This window comes from Polyodon spathula, chromosome 10 (assembly GCF_017654505.1).
Source record: "Polyodon spathula isolate WHYD16114869_AA chromosome 10, ASM1765450v1, whole genome shotgun sequence".
NCBI lineage: Eukaryota > Metazoa > Chordata > Actinopteri > Acipenseriformes > Polyodontidae > Polyodon > Polyodon spathula.
In genome coordinates, this window is record NC_054543.1 from 45,834,211 (window position 1) to 45,855,257 (window position 21,047).

A 21,047-nucleotide genomic window follows, 5' to 3' on the forward strand; every position below is an offset into this window, starting at 1 on the left:
CCACCGAGTTCCAGTGCTCCAGCCCAGCAGCAGCCGCTGTCCCGGCCAGAGCATTCCCACACCACCACCAGGCCATGGGATAGCCAAACTGTGGCAATGCAGCTGCACCGGCCTCACTGCCAATGAGCAGCAACAACTCCTGGGCTCTTGCTATAGTTCTGGGACATCTTATCCACCAGCTCCCAAGACTGCGGCCGCACTGGTCAAGTCCAATATGCCACCCAAGAGTGACCCCGCCATCTTCCCCTGGTTAAGAGGGAGAACGCTGAATGACTGGTACAGGAGATGGCTGCCGCCGGAGTCATCAAGCCCTCAAACAGTCCTTGGGCAGTCCCTACTCTTCTGGTCTAGGCCACCTTGACCAGAAGGCCACCTTCAAGTGCCTGATGGAGAGGGTCCTGGTGGGTGTGCCCCGGACCACCTGTGTGGTCTACTTAGACGACCTCATGGTGCACGCTGCCACCTTCCAGCAAGCCCTGGGCAACCGGTGGACTTTCTTCTCTAGATTTCAAGGGGCCCAGCTCAAACTCCATCTGGGCAAGTGCCACCTACTGTGGCGGGAGACCACCTTCCTGGGGCACGTTGTTGGGGCTGACGGAATCGCCACAGACCCGGAGGTGAAGATGGTGCAGGAGTGGCCAGTACCCACCTCAGTGGCACAGGAGCACAGCTTTCTCAGTCTGGCATTATACTACCAACAGTGTGTGCAGAACTTTGCAGGCATGGCCAGACACCTCCACACTCAGGACCGGGGGTTCCAGGCAGGGGAGCTGGTATGGGTATACTGCCCACACCGGAAGAGAGGACTCAGCTTCTTGATTAAGCAGGTGCTGGCAATGCTATAAGATGCTACTTTTAAAAGCTTGCCCAGTCAGCATTCTTGACAGGTCATTATTAAAGATAGCCAAAGGTAACAACGTTATTTGGCTGATGGATCCTACTGTTTTGGTAAAATTTCATAGCAATTTTATCATACTTTCCCCATGCCTAAATCATGCATTTTCTACACTTAAAGGTAGACCACCCAGTAGTAAAGTAAATGACCTAGAAAAAAACTACACTGTAGGCTATAGAGAAAAAAAAGCTTATCACTGTGTATTTAAGAGGAACTCTTAAATACATTGTTCTAAAGCATAATGTATATAGATTCGTGTTTTGCTTTTAAAGCATAGCCTATGAATTTTAATAGGTTGATAAATAAAAACGTCCAAATTAATATAAACTCAGAAGAATCGGTTTAAGAGGAGGGTGCCGTTCCATTCCAAATGCTGACATCATCGTCAAACAGCTTCCAGACCAAACAGGCTGTGCGCGTCTGGTTTTCATTTAGTGTTCATGTCCTTCTTTTTCGTTCTTTTTACAAAAAAAAAAGTGGGAGGAGGATGTAGTGGGCGAGCCCCAGAGCTCGCAGAGTTGGTCCAGTCGCTACATCTTTATGCTGTCACAGCTCCTTGCAAGGTCTAGCAGGAAGGGTTATCAACCATATAGTCCCTTCTTCTTGCGCTTGTCTTCTCTTTCAACCACTCCCGTTAGGCTATCGGCTGTCACCAGGGGAGCTGCACCAAAGAAAAAAGGAAATCATTGGGAGAACAATGACCCAGAGACATTCATAAAATAAATTTAAAAATACAGTTACAATTTATTACTGGATTGCTCAGGGTAAGTGCATTTAGTTATTGAAATTGCATATGCAGAGGAGCAGTACATATTTTAGTTACCGGTATTTTGTTTAAATTTCAGAAGCATGCAACTTGAATGCATTGCACAGACAAAGGTATTTGTTTATCGAATACATGTAATTCTAGAATAATATTGTATTTGTTATTGGTTTTCTTTTGTTTGTTTTTGTTCAACGCACTTGTAGATGCTGCATGGATTAGTGACGCTAATAACTTTACAGCGTGTTGGTTGAGTTGCCTCTTGGAGGGCGCGCTCTTCTCCTGCCCAAACGCAGCCGCGAAAAAAGTGTGTGCAGAACATAGAGTTCCAACCTGGCTACAGTCATTTATTTTGACTCTAAAACCAATAGGCTGTGTGGGGTCTTCTGGGTGCAATTTCAAGCTGGAAGCACATCAGAGTGCTGCTTTGTACAGTACGGGGGATTCTGCAGAATACAGTGTCCAAATTGCCGCACAATACAGTGTCCAAATTGCTGCACAAAAGTGTAAGTAGTCTACCTTACCAAGTCTGTTGGGTCTAAATGATGGGGGACAGGTTTACCAAGTAATAAATAAATAAATACATAAATATTTGGGAATAAAACCTACATAAATAAACAAATAGGTACGTGGTGCATCGCAGTTTATTACTAATTTAAAAACAGGAAGCTTTGCGCTGGAGAAAAAAAAAAGAATTGAATCTGGCTCTTTTTCCATTGCTCCCACGTGTCTTTTGATCTGGCATAACCTGCAATGTGTTAAAATGGTATTTCTGGCTGCAATCAAGTATGTACAGACGGGATATGTTTTTGACGAGTATAAATTGCACAGCACTAGTATCATACATTTTGCCATTCTTTGGAATCCCCTGTGAATGAAATATAATTCTATAAAATATACTTAATCCTAAATTCAATATCTACTCTCCTGTAATGGAAATCAATCAATCAGTATATGTAACGTGCTTCCCAATATAGTACAGTGCATACACAGCTGGATATACCTTCTATGTGTTGTGTAGCACACCGTTTAGCAGACTCAGGCAAGGGTAACTGATGTAATACATACAAGCTGAAGCTCCCAGTCTGCTTCAGTCTCAGTGGGTAGGTGTTCAGTTGACAGGTGCTTCATGTATGTATCAGCAATTGCAGATGTCGACGCAGACCGTTCTATTGTGTTTATCCCTGTACACAGTATCTTGAGATACACACGGGCCATGACCATTCCACCTCTTTTAAAATCCCAATATAACCACTGGATAGATGTATATTTATTTATGTATTGCTGCTGAGAAAAATACACCAGACAGAACAAAGACTACCATGTGGGCTGAGGTGTGTTGAACATTAGTCTGGAACTGTCTGACGTTTTCAAATTGATCCCAGACATGGAAAACCTCCCTATGAGAGAAAGAGGCAAGGGCGGCCATATTGGGCAGGGCCACCTTCTTTGACTTTTGCTTACATTAAAGAATGTCTTTCCAGTTTCTGAGAAATGCTCTCCTGTTGCCTCTTATGACAGCAGTCTGATGTAAACCATACTGTTTGAAAAAAAATCTGACGGTGCCCGACAGATTACGCTACTTCCCTGAGCAAGGTGCATGCAATAAGATGGACCGTGCTTGCTCAGAATCAGTGTGTCTTGATTAAACCCAGAATGCACTTGGTTTGCTTGTGTATTTCCTTATTGAGCTTTTAAAAAATGTAGCTTGATAAAAGTAAAGCACTAGGTTATGAAAAAAATATATATATTTTCCACCAAGCAGAGTTTAGGAGAGCATGGTTTAAACTCAATGGCTGGTTTGTTTTGTTATTTTTCTTTTGTTATTTGCTTCATAGTTGTTTAGTTTGGTTCCTACTCTACAGCTTTTGCTTTTTCCTTATTATATGAACTTCTGCAGTCTATGTAATTAGGCTAACAGTACTAGTAAGACCTGGAAGAATGGCGCAAAGCTCCTCAAACTATAAGAATTAGTGCTTTACATTGACACCCTGCTGTCTTTCTAATTAAGTATGTGGTAGAACCTGGAGTGGCTTTAACAGCCATATAAAGTGCCTTTATAGTGCTTTGTGTTTGTCATTTCTTTTGACTGTTGCCTGTGGTTGTGGTAATAGGGAAAACAGGTGTTGGTAGCAACCATCAGAAGCCTGTGGTTTAAACATAAGCTGCTGTAATAGAAGAGACCTCAGCAATTAGAGGGCGTTGTGGCCTGCCAGCTGCCATTCTGAAATATCATGTTGATATGAGACATTATTGCTGATAGACTATCACAATACAATTCAGTGACAGCTGAATGCAATGCACTAGGATTACAAGAGCCCAGGGCACGTGCAGAATCAATGAGAAATGCAGTCGGTGTCAAGCTGAAGTTGGTGTCAAGCACTGTATTTAGGGATGTTTTTATCACAGTAGTACATGGTTATTTTTATTGACTGATACTTGCAGGCTTATTCCTATCTCCGGGACCATTCTGATGACATACTTTCACCAAGTGACCTATGGGATCTTTATTACCGTGTGAGCGGAGTCCAGAGGATTTTCTTCAGTTAGTTTATTAGGTTTTTTCCTGATATAGCGGCACATTCGTGTGTGTGTGTGTGTGTGTGTGTGTGTGTCTGCTATGGACAAGCATCATTTTTATATTAAAATTACATTTGTGTTAACGTTAAAAAGAGTTTGGGAAACTGCAACTTAAAATTTTAAAGACTCTGAATAGTCTGCCTTCATTTTACTGGTACTGTATTTTATTTTTTAACAGCAATGTGATTTCAATCTAGTTTGGAAAGCACCATTTGCTTGTGCCTGGGAAAGCAATTAAAATGATGGCATCTTTTCCAAATAACATTTTCATGAATCACTTGAGAGAAATCTCTGGTGTCTATCAACGTTTTTTGATTCAGCCATTGGTTACCTACTGTATGTATGGTAACTGCCCAGCTCAGCTTATTTTTTGCATACTGTTTCTGAATGTCAGTTTTTTTATTTACTGGAATCTTTCTTCTGCAGAGTGATTCCTCGGGACATGCCAGGGCTCAGAGCAGCATACTGTTGAAACTTAACAAAAAGGGATTACAGTTTAAGGCTGTGTAAATTATCCTTTTGACAGAACCTAGATCCGGGGCTGATCTAACAGCTGTCTAAGAGAAGCAATCAGGCAGCCTTGAATGTCACTAGCTCTGTTTAACATCCTCTAGCTCCTGGACTTACAAAGTTTCTACTTTTGTAGGTATAGTTTTTGCTTGTGGGCAACACAGATTCGTTTTGTGACATACTGTAACTTTCACACGCTCGTTAAAATAACATGAATGTGATATTTTCTTTTGAACAAACTACATTTTTCCTTTTTCCTGCATACATTGTAGTAGAGTCTAATCGTTCGAATTGTTATGAATTTCATAGAAAAATGAATTATGTCACTTTTATTATTTTGTGAATCAAACAACAGCGGCTTCGGAACCTCGCTTTAAAGTATTGTTGTTGTTGAAAATGCAAACTTCTAAAAGACCACTAGGTGGAGATAGATCTCATTAAAAAAATTGAAAAGACTGGGTAGGATTTAAAATGGATGATGCTCAAACAGCAGTTGCAGCACACAAGACATTACTGTATGTAGAAGACTTGGAAGTTTATTTAAACTTGCCATTTCAGACACTCTTATATGGCAGATCAGAGCAGGCTATTGTTGTTTTACATTCCAGCTATAATTCATATTGTTTTGTATTGCTGCAACACGGTACACTGCCTTGTGTTACAGTGCACAGAAGGCTAAACCGTGGAAGGATGCAGAAAACAGTGAAATTGTGTATAACGGAATGCAATTCTGAGACACCTCATTTAAGGCATTACTAACACCAGACAGCAAGACATTGATGGTGGGTAGCGGTATCCTAATCAGACCATTGGAAAGGACAGCACAGGCCATAGGTTGCAAACTTCCCACACAACCCACAAACTTCCAACTGCAGTGCTCCCTGTACATTTAATGATTTGATTATACACAAATTGACGAAGGTCATGTTGACTGTAAATGGTACAGCTCTTGTGCCATATACTACACTGTGGAAGGGCTGTTCACTAATTCACAGTCTATCTTATCTATCTATTTTTTTACATTTGCAGTGCAAGCACAAGGAGACGGCAGTGGGTTCTATACAGTTGATATTAACGGAAGTCCCAAATATTGCTACTGTTTATACAATCACAGTGGGGGGGGGGGGGCAGCACCAAAATTATGCACATTAGCAGGTGTGCAAGAGTCGAGAGTACTTAGTGGTTTTTAAGAGCTTTTATGAATTTGAGTACCTGCAGTAGCTGGGTCCATCGCTCTATAGAGCAATTGATTAATCACCAGGCTCTGAGATTACCTGTGCTGTGCCATTCCATTGAGTTCCCAGCAAAGCGTTTTTGCTGCAGGATGCCAGGATCCCCTTAGTCTTAGTCACCCCATCCAGTAATAAAGAACAGTGTGTTATGAGCAGTGAGACTTATTAAACAGATGTCTGTGCAGCAGATAAGGAACCCTTGAATCTGGAGTTAAAGTCGGCAGCTCAGCAGAGTCTGTGACTCATCTGTAGTAGCTAGGGGCAATTTCTTCTTTGACGGTTCATTATGTTGTTGTTTCATTGCAGTCTGTAATAAACAGGAAGTCCAGGTACTTCCGTGCCTGCCAGATGTCTGTAATCAATTTAATGGTGAGACAAGCCTAAGCTCAGTGGTTTCTTGACATACTCACTCTTTCAGGGTGGAAACATTTACTCTGCACATCACAAGTCCACTCCCAATTGGTCATTTTTATACAGAAATTCCACCTTGGTCAAAAAGAACAAAGTAATAGGTAAAGTATCAGTTGAAAAGAGCTAAATAATAGTTAGAGCATGCAAAGCAAAAACCCTTTAAGAGAAATATTTTCCTAAAGAGAAAATGGCTTTTAGTAATCAGCTTTGCTCTACTGAAGCAACCCCGTTTATGTTCCCACATCATCATTTTTGTATATAATATATCATGGAAATACTTGTTTTTAAGATTAACATCAGACAGACTTTTTAAAACACAACTCTTTACAAAATATTCACTGCAATTGACTGAGCAGAAATAAATAAGCAACAGCTTGTGATGTGCTTGCTCTTCCCAGTTTGAAGACTCCTATATTGAATCATTCATATTTATAGTGTCCATTTAAATATCTTTACTGATTGGATTCCAATTACTGTATTGGATTTTATTAGGCCAGTTTACAATATTTGGAGGTGCAGTGTACACGAACAGCTGGGTGTAGTGCAATAGGTGACTAATGCAGCACATGGAATGCAGAGAACGTTTTTGCCCCTTCAGTCTCTAAAGCTAACACAGGAAAACATGACTAACACTTAGCCACCCTGGTATAATCTAGGAATCAAGCAAATCTTTGTATCCAGACAACCCTTAGCAATAATAAAATAAGGAGAAAAAAGGGAAAGTGAGAGCGCTGCCAAATGTAAATAATTGCACATGTGAAGTGGTTGTTTTCCCAGGTGGGGTTGCCAGCATGGATGTTGCCAATCACAGGCAAATACTGTATACTAAATATATTTAATAAAAATAATCTGGCCCTGAACCACAATAAAAAGGGATTGAGATGCTGCCATGGAATGACTGTGGTCCATTATTCAAACCACTTAAATATATTTACAGGACAGCTCCCATGTCGAAGCTGCCATTGGTACGGATGTGGTACAGAGAATGTAGAAGCAATGGTATTAGAATGACATCCACTTTGACACTGCGTGCATGCTTGGATAGTACAGTGGTTATAGATCTGCTTAGGAACCATATACTGGGCTTATAAGGTATTTTTCTTATTTAATGACTTATGCATTGGGATATATCGCATTTAAATAGAATATAACCATTCATTATAAAGGCTTTTGTCACGCCCTTTCCTAATCTTGGGGTTTCAATTTCATCACCATGCAGCACTATAATGGACACCACTTGTAAACTTGTGGGAACTGGTTTAAAATAGTAGTAAAGTAGCTCTGGGGTGGTACCACGCTGGTCATTTTCACACAGTGTTTTCTGCACTTTCTGAATGCAGTATTTACTTTATGGTGGAAGTGAACGTACATTTAAATGAACCCTTTTTTCATTTCTTATTCGTAGGTCACTAATACCTGGTGATTTGATACAAAATGCGGAAGCATCGATACTTGCCATTGTGTGCCCTCCTGGGGCTAATACTCTCCGGCTTTCACTCTACCACCGAAGCTCAGACCGGTAAGAGCATTTCATTCTATTTTTGGAGGTTTTAATCATGGGATCCAGTTTTCTTGAATGTTTTTTTCCTCAGGCACCTTGCATTAACTTAAAATTTTTTATTTTTTGGACAGTGGCTATAATCTGTTGTTATTAGTTTATAAATGACATAAACATACCTTTATTCCCCAATTTCAAATATATACAGGATTTTCTATATATATAACATAAAAGCAAACATTCATGTAAACCTGCACGTCTTAATTTTTGCATCATTATAGCACATGCTGCCACAGGTTAAATCAATACATTAGTAGAGAACATTTAGAAAAGTTCAACAGGTTAACAAGAAATATAATAAACAAAGACTGTAAAGGATAACAAAAGCTTGGTTAAGCTAAGGTCTCAAATGTAATGAAGTAGCCTGGCTCTGATTCAACCTGAAGCAGAGATGTATAGAAACATTTGATCTGCTGGAAAATAGAACGGCTGAGGCTTACCTCTATTTACAGTATCCTTGGGATAAGTCTTTACTGTATTGTAGGTCTTTCATAGCTATTTGATAAATAAATAGAGCTGTTAGTAGGGGTGACGTAGTGTCAAAAGAACAATATTTTGTGTATCTGGATTGGAGGGGAGGAGGGCCAGAGATTCAGGGCAGCTTTTAAAGTGACCATTACAAAGGAAGTGGGCTCAGGCAGACAGGAAGTAAAGCCAGGTCAGCAATGGAGCCTGACACACAGCAGAGGTGGGAGGATCCCTTTTACTTTAAATAGCTTCTGATCTAAATAACGCCCCCAATCTGTTCCACGCCTGACCTGTTTTTATTGTATTTAGTGATGTTCTTAAGGGAGTGGCATTGAATGTAAAGTTAAAGAGTCTTTAGATCCAATCGACGCTCTTTAGATTATTAAAATAGACCCAAAGGTCTTTGGTGGAACCAAGGATGTCTTGGGAATCCAAGCCAGTAAAGTATCAGAGCTCAGGGTCTACAGTGGAACACAAGGTGTGAACTGGAGTAGATGACAAATGCAGATATCCCATTAGGAGAGGTACCGTATGTGCCAAATTTGGGGTCTACTTAGATCATAAAGGATAGGGAATCATCTAGAACATAGCCCGAAGGTGTAGTGTAACAGTCTGAACTGAGCTGGGAATCGCAGACAGTAAACCACTCTGTAATGATTCCTTTAAAATCCCAAACTGGATTTTTGAGCTCCCTCTAATTCTGAATATGGAATTGAGTTATTTTTTTTTCGGCTTCCTTTGGGGAAAGTCCTCAACTGGTTATCTCTCTTAAAGATGGCCGACAGTGCATTGCAGCAGATATAATCTTTCTAGTGGACTCGTCGCGGAGCATTGGAAAGGAAAATTTCCAATATTTGACGGAATTTCTGTACAATGTACAAAGACTTTAAACAAGGGGGACAATGAATTTAATTTCACCATCATCCAGTACAGTGGCTCGCCCAAAACAGAATTCCAATTAAACACATATGCCGATAAGCAGGACATACTTTTCCACATATGGAGTGTGTCATATCAGGGGGGCGGCACAAGAACAGGCCTTGGGCTGGAGTACCTGATTAAAGATCACCTGACTGAGGCGGCTGGCAGCCTGGCCAGCGGAGATGTCCCGCAGAACATTGTAGTTTTGACGGATGGTCGTTCCCAAGATGATGTTATACCACCATCGTCAGTCCTCAAAATGGCAGACGTTGACATGTTCACAGTGTGAGTGCAGCATGCCGTGGAATAGGAGCTGATGGAGATAGCCAGCAAGCCTCTAGAGACTCACATGTACAACGTAGACAATTTTACCGCCCTACACAGTATAGTAGGAGATATAGTCACCAACCTCCATGCACCGCAGCTTCCCCTGCACTGGCTGAAGCACAAGGAGTAATAAAATATGTTACAGGTAAAGGCTAGCTGTGCTGTGGTGTTACCATACTAATTCGTTTCAGTCAATTAACTCCAAAACACAATAACTGGAGCAATAATCATCCCTTTCCTTGTCACTTGTGCTATCATTAACCTCACTGTGTTTTTTCGTAATGTTTAAAAGCCATATTTATGCATGAGTTTAATTCAGGCTTTAATTTGTGTTGAATTGAAAGGCGATCCTGTGCTAGGTCTTCCCTTCACACCCCCATAGATTCAGTTGTATTACATTTGCTTTTTATTACAGACCCATTAGTGAGTGAGAATCGAGCCTTGAGGGTATAGTTTATTGATTAGAGAATGGTGCACTTACATTATGAAAACTCAAAAAGTCATTTTTAATATATCTGTTTTATTCATCTGGGTATTTCATCAACCCCTTTGTCTTTAAAGAAATTTAGAAAAACTGAACATCTACTCAACTAAGTTAAATCACACACAATTATGCAAAATAACAGCCCAAAATTGTATTGCTGCTGTAATTGGGAGATTATTTATTTTCAATTGCATACAGTTAATATTACAGTAAAATAGGCATGTCACTATATATAGTGTGTGCATATATATATATATATATATATATATATATATATATATATAGAGAGAGAGAGAGAGAGAGAGAGAGAGAGAGAGAGAGAGAGAGAGAGAGATTATGCCCACCTTCTTATTTACCTAGGCCGTCATTTGCCATCAAATACTCCTCTTTTTGCTAGCTCAGCAGTTGTCAGTTTTGCAACACTGATCACAAGCAGTTCTATCAGGTTTTTTAATATTCGGGGTGGAATTACATTTTTCATTTAAACTGCCCTCACATCACACTAGGTCCAGGGTAATATGGCAGTACTGAAAAAGTACAAGTCACATTCTTGGTCTACTTGGTATGAGTAATAACAAGGGAAAACAATCCCACCTAATAACCCTTTCATCTTCTCATAATATCAAAGCTATTAACAGTCTACTTTTAACCATGACTGCAGCTTTGTGTAAATGTTTTGCTTCTTGTGTTTGACCACCAGCTTACTTCATACTGTGTTTGTGTAAATACCTTGTGCATATTGAATATTGAATTTGATACAGTGATGAACAATTCAGTCCAACCTTGGTCTATATCAAGCCCAGAGTAGACTTTAAAATGCTCTATTTCTGAATTGTAACTGTGGAGGTTACCCCAAACCCCCCTGTCTTATTATTATTATATCCATTCTTGTTCTGGGTATGTCTTCCTTTGGAATCATAGCCAGCATCTTTCTTTAAATCTTACTTACAGTAGGTTATCACAGTGGCATTTTAGCTCTCAGTTTTAGCATACTAGCCCATATTCGTGTTTTCTTGCATTCACAAATACAAACAAAGCCATGAATCCTACAGTGAGCAGCACAGTTCTACATTTCTTTGGCTAACAAGGTTGGACAGTTGAGTCATGACTGGTAATTTGATCACAATCATTTTTTAACATGAGTCTACATTATGTTGAATTTCAGAGGTTGGAAAAAGTTAGTGATATTGGTCCTAACCATACCAACTCCTTAACCTTGGTCAAGTCCACACCTATTAGATACTGCTGTGTTTAGAAGCTGAGCTTGTCAAATCTACAGCACAACAGCAGGACATTGTATAAATGCGACTGCTGTGTTTGTTTGGAGCTGTGCGAGAGGCAAATAAAAAGGGAGTCAGTAACATTGAAGGCATGTTTATATATATATATATATATATATATATATATATATATATATATATATATATATATATATATATATAATGAAAATGTGCCGGATTTGTAAAGTGTCAGTTCTCTTTTTTTAAAATTATTACTGGCTTGATCAAAGAATAATGAAGTTGCTGTAATTTTCCATACCTGAAGTCAAACAAAATGCAGAACAAAGAGCTTCTTTTAAACATGTTTTATGATTCACTGATTACTTGGTTGCATGGGGTCCTTCATTTTTAACGCTTTCACATTTTGCATTTGTTTTTCTGTTTTTGTTTTTCCCCCTAAAGCACAAGAGTCGGCTGACCTTATATTCTTAATTGACGGATCAGATAACGTTGGAGCTGCCAACTTCCCAATCATCCGTGATTTTGTTCTGAATTTCATTGATAACCTCAGTGTGGGAGATGATGCAATGAGAGTTGCTGTTGTTCAGTATAGTGATGATCCCAACATTGAGTTCTATTTAAATAGCTACAGCACCAAAACTGAGGTTATGGATGCCGTGAAGGGACTTAGCTTCAAAGGCGGAGCGGAGGCTAATATGGGGGCTGCTCTGGAGGCAGTGGCTCAAAACCTCTTCACAGCAGGCACAGGCAGCAGAGCAGAGGATGGGGTGCCCCAAACTTTAGTGGTTATCAGCGCTGGGCAGTCCAGCGACGATATCAGAGAGGGTCAGTTTGCTCTAAGTCAAGCTAGCATTTATACTTTTGGCATTGGGGCTGGGATTGCAGACACCTCGGAGCTTGAGCAGATCGCCACGAACCCCAGCTTTGTGTTTGCATCTCCAAATTTCGATGACATTGATGACCTGCAAGATCAGGTACTGCCATTAATTAATGGGCTGGCCCAACGAACCACTGCCATTCAGCCCTCAACCGTATTCACAGAAGGTATGTAACTAACAGACTGCGGACTGGTATAAAGTCCCACCCATCCTGTTTGGAATCCTAGCAATCTTTCCAGACTGTTTATTTTTTTCCTCTTTTTCCACCTAATACTCCAGCTTTGGGGGGGGGAGTCTTAGTGCTTTAGTGTAAGTAGGGTTCGTTAAAGGTTCAGGAATGGTGCCCAGTACTTCTAAAGTCACTCTTTAGGACAGGTGTCATGTAACTGGTTATCTTCTAGCCAACAATAATCTTTCTGTCTTTATTGAGTCTTTATTGTTAGAAAAAAATGCTTTGTTTTGTGTTCCCTGTTTCCAATAATTAATAATTCTAATTTCCAAAGGCATCACAAAGCTTATTTGTGTTAATGTAGCTCAGGGTTGTAAATTCAGGTTCAGGATCCGTAGAGAAATAATAATCTGTGCCATTGGTATTCTTTTGAGAAACACAACGATGCTGATACAAATCACTTAAGGAGTGTTTCTGAAAAGCAATTTGTATTAGAATAGTTTATACAGTAAACATGACAAATAATGATCTCAGCTGAAGCAACGAGAATCACACAGCTATGGTAGGATGTTAAGCACAATAGAGAAGCTATAATGGCTGATTAAACAGAAAGGAATCTCAGTATTAGGAAAATGTATAGTGTCTAATATAAAGTGTTCTGTTGATGGATAGTAGTTGATATATGTTGCACAGTTCATTAATCAGATATATGCTTGGCTAGCCAATACAATACATGTAGTAAATTCTGAGTTCATTATCTTGGCTATTTAAATCAATATATGGGCCAGTAGATGTTTTCTAGATTAATTATTTGCCAAGAAGTTTAACATTGAGATCAGTTGTGATATCCATTTCAGCCCTTTTCAACTGAAAAAAACTACTGCAACACAATAACTAGGAGTATTTCCGACTACTTCTTTTAACACTTTGCTTAAAGCATTACACACCAGTAACTCCACGTCAGTTAAGATTTGTGTTTGATGTGCTAGATTGTCTTTGGTGCATAGTACTGACTGTGAGCTTTATCCCTGGCTTTATTTGCTGGAATGGGTACACTGTAAATCTCAATACAGGTAAGTGTTAAACTAAAACTGACCACAAAACGAACATGTTACAGCATCAGTCTGAAAAAAATAGTATGAAACCTACTGTTCAAAGACTAAAGTAATGTTTTAAAAATGTCTTTAGAAAGCCAAAACACTTTTCTTACTGTAATGGTTGAAAAAGAGCATATTTTGCAGCCCTTTCATGCAGTATTGAAGTGTTTTTACAGGAGCAAACTGCTGAAACGACTAGTCCTTAAACAGGCCTCAGCTAAGAAGAGCTCTTGCTGAAATGTTTTGATAATTGTGGTGCTTGGCCTTCTCTAGTAATAATCCCACAAAGTAATATGTTATTATATAGTAGTTAAAAATTCATTTTCACTAGAAAGTTTTGAATGTGAATGTGAATGTGAACAGGAAAGCAGTAATATACAACAGGGTGTTCCAGCATGGTCCAATATCGACAACCTGTGGGAATTGTTCCACACAAGGCAAAGTTAAGTGCCATTAAGTCGTGCAGATTTTGGACCATAACTAAAAACGCTGATGTCTGTTAGTGCCCTTTCTAAAATGGAACACCCTCTGTACCCCACCCCTACCAAAGTGAATCAGGTAGAGTGGTTCTAGAAGTTCCAGGCTGTTCTGGTATTTATAACCACTGAGAATGCTCCCTCTATTCTTGGTCATTTTACAATGGATATTATCATTGCTAATTACTCATTTTTACATCTTAATAGGTGGCACTGAGGCCATCAGAGATTATTAGATTATTAAGTCAATTATAACAAATTTGGCAGCTAAGGTATGGACATTTAAAAAGGCAACCAATTGTCAGTGCCTCCTTTAACTAAGAGGTTAGAAGTTATTTAAGTGCATCTTTACATTAGTGACCACATTTAAAACCTGATACCATAGCCGCTGTTTGTGCAGTATACTGCATGTATTCACATATGCATATTTATATTTTCCTTTTCAGTTTCGCAAGTCAGCAGGAGGGACATTGTCTTCCTTATAGATGGGTCCCAGGTTATGGGTAATACCCTTTTTTCTGCCATTCGTAACTTTATAGTGGATTTTGTCAACAAACTTCCAATTGGACCTGACCAGGTTCAAGTCGCTGTGGCCCAGTACACCAGTGACGTTAGAATTGAGTTAAATCTGAACAGCCATGCAACAAAAGAATTGGCAGCTGCTGCTGTAAAAAAGCTGAAAATAAAAGGAGGCTCACAAGTAGCAAATACAGGAGCTGCCCTGGACTTTGTCAGAACCAACATGTTCATCCCATCTAAAGGGAGCAGAATACAACAGAATGTGCCCCAACTTATGATCCTGTTCACTGCCAGAAAGTCCAGCGATTCTATCGTCCAGCCAGCTGAAGAGATGAAACGCAGTGGGATCTTAACTTTGGCTGCTGGGGCCAAGAACGCTGACATTAAAGAGCTTTCACAGATAGCGTTTGATGAGAAGTTGGCCTTCATGGTAAAGGATTTCCGTGGGCTGTTCAAGAATCCACAAACTATTATTGCCCCACTGACTACTCTGTCTGGAGTGATTATCATGGAGGAGCCAACAGAAGGTACAGTGTAGTTTTTATGCATATATTTTATGCCTTTGTTTAAGGTTAGAGATTATGGACTCAGTTCTATTCACTTTGTATAGTGAGGGGAATGTTTTAAGAATAGAACACAGCTTTTTTGAAAAACGCATCATTAGGTGTTTTGATTTAAGGGTAAAACACGATAATGCTAGATTTCTACGGCCAAAATGTATTTTCTTTTTCAACAAAAATATTTTTTGACATTTATTTAAATATACTGTACTGCATTTCCCAAAAATGAAAAGATCAATCTAATTGGGCTTTTTTATATTATATTTAGATATCAAATTCAAGTCGGACAATAAATGTTTACATGTATAACTACCTACAATTAATACTCCCCTACATATAAGTCAAATAAAAAAAAATACTTTGTGGGTATCTACCCTTAATACATACAAAATAATGAAATATCTATCCAACAGGTGGCAATATTATCAAAGGTCAAGCAAACAACCAATCAGTAAATTAAACAATGTTTGTATTTCTGTAAAAACTGTTGGATGTTTAAAGTTCTCGTTTAAATTTCTAACCTGCCTGAGACGATCCAAGCTTCTCTCACATCCAAACACTGTTACCTTTATGTATTGTTTTAAAGAATATTATAAGAGAGTACTATTTTATTTATTGAAAGCTTTTGCTCACCTATATACAATGTTTGAGATGCGCCGTCTCATTTGCAAGGGTGTCCTGAGGGACAGCAGCCACACACACAAGCTTTCATACTATACATGAAAAAAAACTGTTGCAATCACAATATAAAAGCAAACTGAAAATCAGCATTTACAAATGCATGTCATTTTTAAGAAGTATTAACAATACTATTTTTATTACAAAAAACCCCCACATATATTCATGATTTAAGTGCATGATACATATTTAAATGCTATATAGTACACAAACATTTAGTCCCCTTCAGATCTGTTTACTTTTGTAACCTTTAGCACTGAAAACATAAAAATAATAATAATATAATAATAATAATAATAATAATAATAATAATAATAATAGGGTATATAATTAATAATAATAATAATAATAATAATAATAATAATAATAATAATAATAATAATAATAATAATAATATAATAATAATAATAATAATAATAATAATAATAATAATAATAATAATAATAATAACATCTACAGTTGTTAATTGTGCTTAATGCTGCAGGATTCTTTGCAGGATCTATTGGCCATATTCCGCTGTTGTTTTTGTTGTTAACATGGCATCCAAGCAAAGAAGCGTTATGTGGAATTTCTTTACCAAAGCAGGATAAAACTGAATTGGCAAACTCTGCCAAGGAAATATTGTATTCAAATGAGGAAGCACTATTACACTTACTTAACGTGCTCCCACAAATGACCGTGCCAACCTCTATTAGTTAGTGACTGCCTTAGAGTAAGCGTCACAAATGTGTAATAGAAAACAATTACAAAAGCACAGATTGAGTAGAAAGTCTACTTTTCATTTATGTTTGAAGAGCTTTCCAGGTAACAGAGCATGGTTGTAATTCAGCTGCTATGATTATGGTTTTACTGATTCTTCCTGTGTAATTTCCCTTCACAGTTATAATAACAACAACGCAGACTATTCCAAGAGTCGTGAGGGACATTGTCTTCCTCGTTGATGGATCAAGCAATGTCGGAAACGCCAATTTCCCTTATGTGCGTGACTTCATCACAAATGTCGTGAATAACCTCAATGTTCAACCGGATAAAGTTAGAATTGGCCTGTTGCAGTACAGCGGTGATCAGCGCACCGAGTTTTATTTAAGGACCCACACCACAAAGGATCAAGTGTTAGCCAACATAGCTCAGCTCAGGCTTAAAGGTGGAGCGGCTTTAAACACTGGTGCTGCTCTGGAGTACGCCCTTGCCAACCACTTCACGAGAGAAGCGGGGTCCCGGAGTGCTGATGGTGTAGCACAAGCCTTAGTGCTTATAACAGCAGGCATGTCTCAGGATGAGGTCAGAAGAGTCGCTGATAAAGTAGCCAATGCAGGTGTTGTGACATTTGCTGTGGGAGTGGGCCGTGCAGACCAAGAGTTTCTGCAGCCAATTGCCTTTGCCCCTCCTCTTGCTTACTACACAAGAGATTTTACTGGTCTGACAGGCATTGTGGAAGAGCTGATGACTCCTTTGCAAACAGTGGTGGGTGAAGTTCAGACGACTGAAGTTGTAGACGAAGGTGAGGTTTTTATTTTTTGTTTGTTTCCCGTGTGAAAAGGAAAGTATTATTCATCATGTCAAATGCTGTGTGCTTGAGAGGGCACTTTTAAGTGGATTTACAGCATTTATTATTGTGAACCCTCTGAATCTTGCTAATGCCAATATGTAAAATGACTTCCAAAGCTTTCTATCTGACTGTATATCTGACTTGTGAACAATCTTTATTTGGTTGAAATGTACTAAATCCCAAATCTAACCCATTTAGTTTAATAAAGAAGAAAAGCACACAATGTCTTAACTGTCTTTTCTCTTTTGAAGGTGTCAAAAAAGATGTTGTATTCCTGATTGATGGCTCTGATGATGTAGGAGGGGATTTTTCCTATATCCGTGACTTCATTTCACAAGTAATCCAAGCTCTTAACGTTGGAATCGACAAGGTGCGCATTTCTGTGGTCCAGTACAGTGACAGTGCATCACCCAGTTTCTATCTGAACTCCTTCACAACCAAAGAAGAGATCCTAAATGCTGTCAGTGGCCTCTCACTTATAGGTGGAACATCCTTAAACACCGGTGCTGCACTTAGTTTCCTCAAAGACACTATCTTTACACCCACTTACGGAAGCAGAATTTCAGAAAACGTCCCACAGTTCCTCATTGCAGTGTCTGCAAGAAGGTCAGAAGACAGTATCCAAGAGCCAGTCAGAGCCCTAAAGACAGCTGGGGTTGTGCCTTTCACCATTGGAGTCAAGAATGCTGACATCAGAGAGATAAGAGAGATTGCATACACTCCTTCTTTCGCATTCGCCATCAGTGACTTCAGCCAGCTTACCTCAGTCCAGCAGCAACTTGAAAACTATGTGAGGATTCTGACTAAGACATCCATTGATACTCTAATCCCAACAGGTAAGCTTAATTTTATTTTACTGGTTGTACACACGTTTTCTTCTCTTCAGAAAATGGACGGCTGTTTCTTGTAAAACCATTCATCCAAAGGTAGTTGTAATCATCGAAATGATGATTGTTTTCAACAGTAGTAACAAATAGAAACTTAATAATGTAACTACCATGTATCTTTACATTTTTTATGTCGTAAATTATGTTATCCTGACCTGCTTTTATTTATTACACATCATAGTTGTTACAGAAGCCATCAAAAGGGATGTTGTGTTTCTGCTTGATGGTTCTGATGACACTAGAAATGGATTCACAGCAATCCGTGATTTTGTTCAAAGAGTAGTGGAGAACATGGATGTGGAGGAAAACAAAGATCGAGTTGCTGTGGTCCAGTACAGTAATGAGCCTACAGCTAATTTCTATCTAAATACATACTCAACCAAGGATGATGTCCTGAATACCATCAAAGGCCTGAGACATAAAGGTGGAAGACCCCTCAACACTGGAGCCGCTCTCCAGTTTGTTATGGCCAATGTCTTTACTGCGTCTTCTGGTAGCAGACGTCTTGAGGGTGTGCCCCAGGTTTTAATTCTGCTGACTGGTGGAAGGTCCAGAGATGATGTTGGGGCTTCAGCAACTGCCTTAAAAGGTCTTGGGGTTGTGCCGTTTGGTATCGGAACAAGAAATGCAGATACCAGGGAGTTGCAAACAATTTCTTTCGCCCCTGATTTTATTTACCCAATCCCTGGATTTAGTGACCTGCAAACTATCCAGCAACAGCTTTTGTCCTCAGTTAAAAGCATATCTAAAAGTGCAAGTATACAGCCTGAAACTCCAACACTTATAGGTAAGAAATCTAACATGACTTTTACAGAAGTGAAGTATGTGACACAACATACCAATTTTAAGTCTAGATTAATCTCATTGCATAGCTTGGTCTGCCGAGGCTTGATCTTGCAACTATTGTTGATTTGTGCAATCTTGCTTTTATGTAGAAATCATGCTGAAATGAACAAAACAGAAATGGATGTTCATTACACATGGTTTTAGTATTGCACTATTTTGGCTACACAGTTTGGCTTTTCCCTTGTACCTTCTGTACTCCAGTACTGAAACTATCCATGCAATGTGTTCCCATGAAATCTGGGTCAACATATGACTTCCAATCTCTTCTGCTGTTCCTTGAGTCAATGATGTGAAATCATTGTTTACTGATGTTGAATGCGACTCTGGAAATCATAACCTTACTGTCGGCTTTTACATTATGTTCTTTTATACACTGTTGCTTTTTTTATCTTCACTTAAAATTAAATGTCTGTGGTGTAGTAGAGTATATTAAGAGATACAATTATGGCTATTCTTCTTGACCCCTCTCTAATAGATACTAACCAGTAGAGAGACAGTCTCTGGATCCTCTCTAATAGAAGTTGTTTCTTAGGTGCGCTTTGGCAGTTTTCACTTGAGACGGTATACAAACCTGACGATTTGCTTTAAAACTTACATTAAATGCTTCATTTCTACAGAATGGTCTTACTTAGTTAACAGTAAAGCATCTGACTTAATTTATTATTCCCCATGAGATGAGATGTACAGTGATCCTGTTGCAGTTCTTTGGGAATAGGATCTGCTACGTTCTTTGTTGAAGCATATTATGTTTCTTATGAATTTGTATTGTTGAATTGTACTCAGTTGAACATATTTCATAAGTTGTAATATTATAATGCTGCTGCAGTAGATTAGATTTATATATATATATATATATATATATATATATATATATATATATATATATATATATATATAAACATGCCTTCAATGTTACTGACTCCCTTTTTATTTGACTCTCGCACAGCTCCAAACAAACACAGCAGTCACATTTACACAATGTCCTGCTGTTGTGCTGTAGATTTGACAAGCTCAGCTTCTAAACACAGCAGTATCTAATAGGTGTGGACTTGGTTGGTTCTTCCAGTTATGAAATCTTCTCCATCACTTGGTTCACAAGTCCTCAGGGGAATGCTTGTGACAACCAATCTCTGTTGTTGCTCTTTCTTGAGCCAATGATTTTACATCATTGTACTTCATGTTTTTTTCATCTCAACAACTTCTACACTTTTTTCGGCTTCATAGTTCTTGTCACCTCCTCTAACTGCTGGTTCTGTTGTTGAGATCTTGTGCTTCTTTCTGGAGCAGTAAGTATGACTTCCAAAATCTTTATCATTGCTTCTAAGCCTGTGATTTTAGGTGATTGTTCTTTACAGTCCTGTAATACGTCATACTTCTGTATTCTTTGCTGACCTTGTTTGGATGTTTTTATGGTGTTCGATATGATATTCATAGAACTATAGGTGAAGACCTATGTAACACCATGCTTGGCAACATGACAGTAGTAGATATAAATTATAGATGGTTTCATCACATATGACTTGAACAGGAAAAGGATAACCCACTGGGCCTTAATTAAGTTTATGTCGTCACAAAAACATTTCATCTTTTTTGTCTGATATTCAAATTGAAATGCTTTGCCTTCCTGCTTTTCTTTTCTAGAAAGCGAGAACACTTTCTTTCAGAAATACGCTATCCAGTTGCTAATTGATTGGGTGTTTCTGAAATAGGCATGACATATACAATATCGATTAACCAGATAAGAAATAGGTCCAGTACAATGCTTTGTTTCTGCTGCTATTTATAGTTGTGCTGATTCATTCTGCCAAGGTGAATTTCTGTTAAGTGGTTGGCAGTTAATTTACATTTGTCCTGACCTGACACACACTACTTTGGTGAATTACTATACTCACCGACAACATATCTTTGGCTAACAATCTATTATTGTTTGTGATAAAAAATCTGAGTTAAATGCACAAATACCTGGCTTTGGCTATTATTCAATGCATTATAGTGTAA

At 38.8% G+C, this 21,047-nt stretch overlaps 1 protein-coding gene across 6 annotated transcripts in view; it reads left to right on the plus strand.

The window, feature by feature from the left end:
- Positions 1 to 1,441: 1,441 nt before the first annotated feature.
- The window catches only part of LOC121322434 (collagen alpha-3(VI) chain-like), a 70,068-nt gene continuing 50,462 nt past the window's right edge, over positions 1,442 to 21,047 (plus strand). Inside the window, exons 1-7 of one of the 6 annotated variants that reach the window (XM_041262394.1) lie at positions 1,442 to 1,659; positions 7,797 to 7,910; positions 11,832 to 12,434; positions 14,457 to 15,056; positions 16,648 to 17,268; positions 17,568 to 18,152; positions 18,385 to 18,990. In XM_041262394.1, the coding sequence (XP_041118328.1) occupies positions 7,826 to 7,910; positions 11,832 to 12,434; positions 14,457 to 15,056; positions 16,648 to 17,268; positions 17,568 to 18,152; positions 18,385 to 18,990 (3,100 nt within the window). In that variant the 5' untranslated portion in view covers positions 1,442 to 1,659; positions 7,797 to 7,825. The remainder of the gene's footprint in view (positions 1,660 to 7,796; positions 7,911 to 11,831; positions 12,435 to 14,456; positions 15,057 to 16,647; positions 17,269 to 17,567; positions 18,153 to 18,384; positions 18,991 to 21,047) is intronic. The other 5 variants (XM_041262393.1, XM_041262398.1, XM_041262399.1 and 2 more) reach the window with 5 other exon arrangements.